The 9,464-nt window shown below is 46.8% G+C and overlaps 1 protein-coding gene across 3 annotated transcripts in view; it reads right to left on the reverse strand.

Moving 5' to 3' along the window:
• The window catches only part of PLEKHD1 (pleckstrin homology and coiled-coil domain containing D1), a 29,112-nt gene extending 19,856 nt beyond the window's left edge, over positions 1-9,256 (reverse strand). The window contains exons 1-4 of one of the 3 annotated variants that reach the window (XM_040068742.2): positions 9,002-9,256; positions 8,511-8,866; positions 1,311-1,404; positions 299-388 (exon numbers count right to left, since the gene is read on the reverse strand). In XM_040068742.2, the coding sequence (XP_039924676.1) occupies positions 299-388; positions 1,311-1,404; positions 8,511-8,659 (333 nt within the window). In that variant the 5' untranslated portion in view covers positions 8,660-8,866; positions 9,002-9,256. Of the gene's footprint in view, positions 1-298; positions 389-1,310; positions 1,405-8,510 lie in introns of all 3 variants that reach the window. The other 2 variants (XM_040068740.2, XM_040068743.2) reach the window with 2 other exon arrangements.
• Positions 9,257-9,464: the final 208 nt, after the last annotated feature.

Here is a 9,464-nt window from a genome sequence, read left to right on the forward strand (position 1 = left end):
GAATAAACCGACTGGGCAACATGAGCTCTAGGGCACCTGAGAATCTGTCTACTGGTCTGCTAGTATCATAAAACCTGGTGTCAGAAAGTGCAAGTTTCCTTGCTGACTGTCAAAGCAGCAGCAGCAAAACCTTGAGGGGACTTGGGACGCTCAGTCATCCTTGCTCTCAGGTTAGTCTGTCCAGAGAGGGTAGGCGTACCTTGGTGGGGAGGGAAAAGACTGCCAATGCAGCTCTGCTCACCAGCATTAACTGTTCTGCGGTGTTTGGAGCACTTTAGAAGGAAAGAAATCTACTTACGTGGAAGTCTTCATGAGAGATTTTTATGGCATAAGGCATGTTGGCCTCTTCTTTGGGCTCCACAATGCAGCCTCCCAGGGGTATAACACCCTGGGGATAAACCAGAGCACTCTCATCAGTCAGAAAAATCAAGAATAACTACCAACTAACCAGGAGCTGAACTTTCACCCTCAGTCCCTTTGTTGGCCCTTGCCATGCTTTGGCTACCCCGGGAGGGGCAATACACACAATTCCTGAAAAGAGCAGAGGGACTCTCATTGCCACCAGGAAACCCTCAGCCAGTATCTGGAAGGGGGTAAAGACAGCACTGCTGCCTTCAGCACGGAGGGAAAGCTGTTAGCTAGAACATGGCAGCAGAAACTGTTTCACTAAGGAGGAAATGATCTCCCAACAGGGCCAAACCTTGCAGATGCAGTGTGGCATCATGAGAGAGGCTGTGCATTCATTGCAGTCACTGACAGCACTCAAAACCCCACAGGTGCTGTGTGGGGCAGCAGGCAGCTGGCTGCCCCTAAGCAGGATGGATGAAATCAGCACCTTCAGAAGCTCATGTGCTACATCAGCCTCCAGTGACCTCAGAGGACAGAAGCAGGCTCAGAGCACAGGGTCCCCCTGTGGAGCTCCAGAGGCCCCTCAGTGCTGGGGCAGGTGGGCTGTCAGCTGCTGACAGGTGCAAGCGCGGCTTAGGAACAAGAGGCAAACGGAGCTCTTAACCCCACCACTGGCTTTGCCAACAGTATTTTTATAGCTGCAAGATTAGATGACTAGATCATGAAAACAAGGGAATATATCTACTATCAGGTTAAAAAAAAAAAAAAATCATATGCCTGCTGAATCATTAAATATCCTGAAAAGGTACCAACATGATTCTCTCTCTTTTGAGGCTTCCCTAGACCTGTGGGATGTCTGGGACTTACTGGGATTTACCTCTTCATCACTTGCCGGGCCCATGGAGGAAGGGGGGAGGCAATGCTAGAAACAGTAACTCCTTCCTTGTGCAAACACTGCTCACCTTGGGATGGATATTGAAGTATTTATTGCTTTCAAAACTCTTCTTCTCACTCTCAGCATAGTAGAGCAGGAAGCTTTCCTTAATGATGAAGAACCTTTAAGACAGAGAAGGGAAATACATTCTGGTGAAATGGAGGTTGGGATTCACAGCACAAGAAAATCTCCACCTAGCTAAACCTGCTTTCTGGGCAGGAGAGTTTACTGCTCCCACCTGAGACTAAGGTGAGGTGCCTCACTTCTGCTCACAGCCAAGAGCTGGTGCGTAGCAGCAAGCGCCTTGCTCAAGCAGCTTGTGCCTGCAGTTCACCCCAGCAGGCACCCACCAGAGCTGAGGGCAAACCATGGTGCCACAGGCTCACAGGGCACTGGGACAGCGCTCTGTGCCCAAGACAGGAACACACACCTTTGGCATCTCTACGTGTGTGCCCTCTCTAGCTCATGCGTTGAATTCAACCTATTGCAGAGAGCTGCTCTTTTATTCAAGGGCCTCTTGCGTGAGCTAAGACCAACTAAAAGCTTATTTTGCAATATGCTGCCTGCCACCCTCTTCCTTCCCTTCTCAAAGTAAGCCAGAAGGGAAGTGCTTCCACTCTAGCAGAATCACAGCCTAGCATCCCCAAGCGACTCTTGAGGCAAAAATTGGCCACCAAAGCACTCAGGACCAGAAATAAATTTGAGAGATATTTTTAAGCAGAGCACCTGGCAAACTCTCCTGTCACTGACCTTCACAACTACAAAGGAAATTGAATATTTTTTTTCTCATGTGTGAAACATTAAAATATGCCTTGTTCTGCTCACTTAGCCTTAGGTATGGTGATCATCATATAGTAGCCACAAAATGTCACAACTTCTGTAAGCCAAGCCCCTAACTTACTGGAGCGTGTCCTCAAATTTATGATGAAAGGAGTGCTGCCTTTAACTTATTTGGATTTTTGAAATGCCCCTTAGAGAGTCCCTACTCCCTTCAAAAATTGAGGTTGCACGTACTCTGCAGGCAGTAGGACAGGGGAGAGATACCTGACTTAGTTTCAATTTGGTCTAAATCCCTGCAGCACTCAAAAATTATGAGGAGTAGCTGAAAATAAATGGGGACAAGTGTAGTAGGGAGTTTTCAAAAGAGTAAGTGAAAAAGAAAATGTATTGTTCTGTTCTGTACATATTTTCTGACACAAGAAAGAGGTATTTGGGAAGGAAGCAAAAGGCAAGAAGGTGAAAATTATTTTAAAATGCCTTTTTACACTTCACAAAACACAGCTGTGTAAACCACTTTCATGTGATCATGTGGAAACTGGAAAGGATAAGGTGTTCCTTTGAATAATAAGAATGTTCCCAAGAAACCCGTGTTCCCGTGTTTCTAGGGGGGAACAAGAGGAGACCCCTACAGGCAGTGCTGCCCACGTGTGCAGCCTGCATTCCTGCACCTTTCCTTGGAGCCACCATTAGTAATAGGCTACAGGCTGAGGGGACTGACCCCCAAGGACAATTCCAATGCCTTCATGTGTCCATCTCTCCCCAGTCCTCTCCTGAAGGGGATGGGTTGTCAAATGGAGCCAAGTCCTGCCTCCAGTACAGATGAGCACAGCAGTCTCGTATCAGTTTCATTCCAAAAGCTAAAGAAAGATGTTGAAGCTGCCAGATAATTATCATAATCATAACAAAATAATATATATAATTATTAATAATTATTATTCTCATCATTTTACCTGGGTGAAACTTTACTGTTTCCATCAGCTTCTGTCTCTTGCTCTTCTGCTATGGCTCTGGCAACACAGATGAAATTGCCAAATGCCATGGAAACAGAGACCACGGGTTCTTGAGGCAATTAAAAAAAAATGCAGAACAAAGCAAAACTTCTGAAAATCTGCAGCAAACTCAAACTCTAGACCTACTTTGTACCTTCTCTAAAGTGTTTAAAAGTGACCGTCATTGAACAGGTCCATATTTACATCCAAAAATCTTCAGAATGTACAAACACCAGCAGCAGTTATTGTTCCCCATTTTTTTCCTTCTCCTTGCCCTCTCAGTTATACCTGCTCACGTTGACATCAGAGATGGGGAGAAGCAGGCACTTTGCCAAGGCAGACATCAGAGATCTCCAGAGAGCAGACAAGGCTTGTTCCTCCTGTCCACATCACTTCTGCGAACAGCAGCCCTGTGCCTTCCAGATTATTTTTTTCTCGCATCTCTGATCATTAACTCCATAAGAAAGTTTTCCTTTGAGTAGCTGCATCTTTTTATTGTCTCCAACTCTATGCTTAGTTCAAGCAGGACTTCATTTTTTTAGAGAGAAATGTTGCCTTATCTGCACAATGAATACAGAAATAGCATCTTTAAAGAACAAACCTGCCTCCCCAATGGCCTGTGCTTGGTCCAGCGGGTCAGAGGGAACCAGATACTGTGGGCACAAGTATGAATCTAGGGATGCCAAAAGTCAGCACACCACATGAAACAGAGAAAGTCTACCCATCACTTTCAACACTCTTTTCAGTCTAACTAATCTCAAGAAACATTTGCCAGACAGGTAAAGATATTGATCTTTAACTCTGTGTGATTTTTTTAATCTAAATGTTAAACCCCAGTTAAAGCCAGGGTTTAGTTAGTTACATACTTTTTATTGCTCAGTGCTGATAATCCTCATATTATAGATTATGCTCCAATGGAAATCAAAATCAAAGCAAAAATAAGAACAAAACATAGCACAATCTCCGAAAATTGATGGGTCTCTCACAGATAAATGAAATTTTAGATCCATGACCTCACAGATGTGGAGAGAAAATGTGGGGATTTGGAATGAAAATATACAAAACAAGAGTTTAAAAAATAACAAAATTCCACTGCAAGTAATGAAGGAAAACCATTGAAAAACTGGTTAGCTTGTGCACCTAATGTATTTATGCTCAGATCATATTCCCTCATCTATCTTGATCTGGAAAGCAACACTTGAGCAACCAAGACCATCACTTTAAATGACCTTCAGGACAAAGTCTCCACACAACAATCCAGGGAAAACTGATGCAGCATGTTGAAAAGAGGGATGAAGCAAAAGAAGAGTTACAAGATTCAAGAGCAGGTTGGAAACTAAAGCAGCAGGCAGGTAAGAGCAGAAAGGGAAAAGATAGCCAAGGGAGAATGGGGAGAGACACCCAGTTAGGACTGTGTCCGGAGGACTGGAGACACTGAACATGTGTCTCAATTAGGCACAGGTGTGGCAGCAGGAGAAAATAGGGTGCTGTAAAGGCAGGGGAAGATTCTGAATACAAACGAGAGCCCAAAAAAGAAGCAATTTAAAAACAGAGTTCAAAACTTTGGAGAACAGCAGCAAAGGTGTGAGAGGTGAGACAGGCTGGCACAGCCACACTCCACAGGCAGCACAGGTAATACAAGAGCCATTCATGTGGTCAGCAGCTCTGGTCACCCATCCCTGCTGCTGGATCCTGCACTAAGGAACCACTGAAACCACAGTGCAATTAAGCCAGAGTAGCAGAGGAACGGTAACAATTCGAGTGACTCGGATGTAAAGCAGAAACGACAGCTCTATACCGGACAAATTGAGATACCTGATCTCTGTGGAACAAGTGCTCTCTTTGTATCACGCAGGGCTAATGAAATTAATTAGCTAATCTTCGTACGAGTTTTTGACATGACAATGGCCCAGATGAAGTAGTTACACTATAAAGCTGCAGCAGTCTCCCTGGTCCTTTATTCCGATGGTGTTTCTCTGGGCCAGGAGCACAGGCAGCCAATCCCATTTACTCGATGAGCCCAGCACTCTGTCCCCGGGGACAGCTCAGGAAACCGATGGGAGAATGACCTTTATCAGCACAAGGACCAGAGCCCGCAGTACCTGCCCCTCGCTCTTCCTCTCCTGACAGCCCCCGGCTTCCCTGCCTGCATCCCGGCAGCCGGAGCACGCCCGGCCTGGCAGGCAGCGGGAAGAGGCGGATGCTTCCTGGCGGCAAGCAGCAAAATGGGAAGATGACAAGGGCGAGGGGGAAGCACACGCTCTCGCAGCCCCATCTGGGCACCTCCTGCTGCCCTGCGCTGCACACGCAAGGTGCGCTGCAGCTGCGTGATTCCCCGAGGGCTCCTGAGCACAAAGCTCCTAAACAATTACCTTGTTCGTCTGTCCTGTGACCACGTGCAGGGACTGTTAGGAGCCACTGTGGAAAACAAGGCTACGTGTCTGCTTTGGAACGCCACAGACAGGACTGGGTCAAGAAAAGACAGAAATTCTCTCTTAACCGTGCTACGTTTTGCTCCTTCCAGCGTGTCGTCTCTGATGGATTTACAGAGAGATAGAGGCATATTTTGTGTTTTGTTCTCTCCTGTTTTCAATTTCTCGTGCTTCATGTTGCTTTTCTGATGCTCAATTGTCCACCAAGCAGATGCCCCTTCCCGGCACCGTCCCACTGAACTCCACAGTCTCAGACATGGATGGGGACAGTTTAGAGCCTGACATTTCTGTATGGGACTGAGATTATTCATAGTAAAGAAGGATATGCCCCTTCCCTCCTGGAAAGCTAAAGCACCCTGTTCATGCCATATCCTGGGCAGGCATGCACATTATGCATTTCACTCCAGCATCCGAGCCAGGCTGGTGCCATTAACAGTAAAACTTTTGTAGTAAGAGAGAGTATAATTGCTTGTTATGCATTGGAAGGAAGAGTGGCGTGCAGTTGTTCAGAGGAGGAGGACCATTAGTCAGGGACTGAGAATATGATTTTCCAAAGCCACTCCAGCAGTGACCCAAGCTTAGACTGGTCAAAAGCACCAGTAAACTCAGAAGACAGTTGCCTCTCCGTTGGAAGGATATTACTTCACAAGGAAAGAAAATTCACATTAGGAATAGAACTCCCTTTCTTTAAGAGATAGGCATTAGGGTGCTGCTAACAGCATTTCAAAAATCAAGGCAGCATGCTCAGATGTCAGCCCTGGCAGATAAACACAGCTACACTGGTCCAGTGCCAGAAGCATCCAGCCCATTCTTGGACAGTACCTGAGGCAGTACACAAATATCTGGGCTTCAGGGCAGACCACTGCATGGGCAAAAGAAAGGACTGAAAATGCTCCAGACAGCTGCCTCAGGTCAAGTTCAGCTGTGTCCACAGGTGCCATCAGACCTAGCCCAAGGTTGATTAAAACAAGACTCTGCTATCCCTCCCTGCTCCCTTCACAACCACTGCTGCTGTGAAATTCCAAAACCTGGGATTTTCATCACCAAAGTACTGGACACCATGCCTGGACACTTCTTCCTTGATCTCCCATCAAGTCAGATTCCATCCTTCCCTTAAACCGTTGCTTTTCTCAGTTTCTCCAGAAGCATTGCTGCTACAGCCAAATGAAGGGGATCAAGCCAGTAAATATCAAGTATCTCCCACATAGACCCATCTTCATGGCTCATGGCCTGATGAGATCAGTCCTCCCCTTACACACTGCTTTATCTCCCGTATCTTGGAAAGACTTTCCTTGGGAGTGGGAGTAGTACTGTTGTCCAAGGCTTCAGGACAAACCCTACATTGATCAGAGATCTGGTCCTCAGTGACATCAAGCAATAGTCAATTTCTTTTCTTAATCTAACTGGAGTGGGAAACATATTTTCTCCTTTTCATTTAAAAAATGTACTTGGCCAGCTATGTGTTACTGGGCATGGGGGGAAGAAGGGGAAATGAATTAATTGCTCCTTACCTCCCCATAATGATTTGTTATAATAACATGCAAGGTTATTTTACTTTAAAACAAGTCTCTCCCATGATAAAACAAACAAACAGATCAACAACGCCTTTTTCCTCCTGTTCAAATCATTTTACCCCAGTTCTCACTTCCTTCCAAACCCTACAGATTCCACATTCAGCTCTCACTAACCTGTGTCTGGTCCCCAGGACCCTCAGCTGCTGTGCTTGCAACTAATCTTCCACATCATCCCTGCCCCACAGGCACCTCCTCTTCTCTTCCCAGCTGCTATCACTAAAATATTTACCACTTGCCAAAGGTGGGGGTGACTTCTAGGAATAGAACAGCACTAAATAAATAATGACAGAGGGAGCAGAGATAGGCCATTTGCCTGTAAGAAATTTTTTATCAGGGAGAGCCTTTTAAGAATGCCTTCTCCATGGCAAATTACCTTCCCCTTTGTTATTCTGTCCACTTCTTTTCCGTAACACAACCACATTAGTTTCCAGACATAATTCATTTATTTATCAATATTTGGGAGCTGAGTAGGGAGCATCAGCACAAATTCTTTTCTGGGTGAAAATACGCTGTTCTTGGCACAGGAGGGAATAAAACCCACATACAGGTCAAAGACTGCTACAAATACAAAACTGCTTCCCAAGTAATGGGTTTTTTTCAGGCTATGCCACCTTCACAGACTGGGCAGCACTATGGTTACTACAGAGAGCAAATCTGGGAAAGCTGGCTTTAGAAATGGATTGTTTGTATCTACACTGCAGACTGCAGCAAAGGTACTTACCCACAAAAGGCAAGTGCCAGAGATTCAGTGATTTGCATAAAGAAACTGCACCAGCTCTAAACTTAAAACTTACCCACTACTTCAGTACTATAGAACATACTTCTGTCCTTGGTTAAAGGTTATAGCAAACGCTTTTCAGCTCAGAACTTCCTGGCTGCTGATAGACAACACACAGCAGCTTACAACTCCCTAACACCAGATGGGAGAGAATTCAGAGGCACCTTCTCCCCAGGGAAGAGTCTGCCTGTGCTGTTCCAAGCACGCCGTCGCTGTCAGGCGGCACAGCGGTGCTGGAGCTGGTGCACAGCGCCCTGCAGACCACACACACGCACACACAGAGCCACACGCAGCCAGCTCGGCCCTGCCATCTCGCACCCAAAGGACTCAAACACCTTGGGGGGCTGAAACAAAAAGGTCAGGCGGTTTCGGGGCAAAATGCACGAGCTGACTGTTCCCCTTTCGTGAAACTACCGTAATTGTCCAGAGGAGGCAGCTAGTCTCTATTCCCACCCCGAAGTACGCATAGCACAAGGACTGGACAGATAAAGAAGCGGGCACAATGGGGTGCCACGTGCGTGAAGCAGACTCAGAATAGCAGGGAAGCCCCAGGTTTTACCCCCAGCCTCTGCCCGGCTGGCTGCACTTGAAGAGTCAACCGCTGAGGCTCTTAACTTATCCCAGAACCCTTAGGCTTTGCATTTCACCCGAGCATCCCTCACAACCGCGGCTTACCTCCTGGACCATTTGGCTGACTGCCTCCCAAAGGGTCTCTTCCAGAGCACACCGTACAGCTGCACTTTGGTGCTGATGTCCAGAGCATCTGAATCTGCCTGTTCCATGGACGGAGAAGGGGATACAGAACTGGATTTTGAAGCGAACATTATAGATGGATCTGGTTCTAACTCGCCCCCTCCGCGTGGCAGCTCAGGGAATCCGATTAAATGCAATGAACCAGCAGGATGTAACCAGCCCAGCAGACAGAGAGACTGGGCTTTGGTTTGAATCAATAACTTGACTGCTCAGCACTCAGTCAGTAATTCTCTCCCTGATGCACAGATGATGAGAGTTTTCTCATTGCGTATTACTTCCTGATGCATTGCAAACAGCACACATCCCAGCCCAAGGGAAAAAGAAGAGTGAAGAGAGTCAGACATCAGAAACACAGAGAGGCAGAAAGAGCTCATAAGAAAGAAAGCTCTCAGCAATAACATAAGCCAAAATACCTCTGCACCAGAGCCAGCTTGAAAGGTTATTTCAGTCGACATTGCAGCACTCCATGCAGAAATTAGGGCAAGACGGATGTTTTACTGACAGGCATCTCTGACACATATTCCCAAAATCTTGCGCTTGGAGACAGGTTCTTCTCATTTGTCCTGAGGAAAATCGGGGCAGAGTGAGTGGGAGCCAGCAAGTTCAATCAGCTCCCTCTGTCATCAGGGAGGGTGAGGGGGCCTTGCTGTGCCAGCCTGGCACTGCCCACCTGGGGACAGTTCACGTGGCTGCTGGGTTTGGACTGGGCAGTGTCCATACTGCACGCCTTGCTCTGCCTTAAAGGGCCATTGCTGATCAAAGATAGAGCATAAAATTCTGCCTGTCTTCAGGCTTTGCTGCATCTTGGAGAGGTGGCAAGAACAGCCTCTGCCCTGCCTCTTAGGTGCCAGCTCCTTCTTGGCCCCAACACAGACA

Source organism: Hirundo rustica, chromosome 6, assembly GCF_015227805.2.
Source record: "Hirundo rustica isolate bHirRus1 chromosome 6, bHirRus1.pri.v3, whole genome shotgun sequence".
NCBI classification, from domain to species: Eukaryota; Metazoa; Chordata; class Aves; order Passeriformes; family Hirundinidae; genus Hirundo; species Hirundo rustica.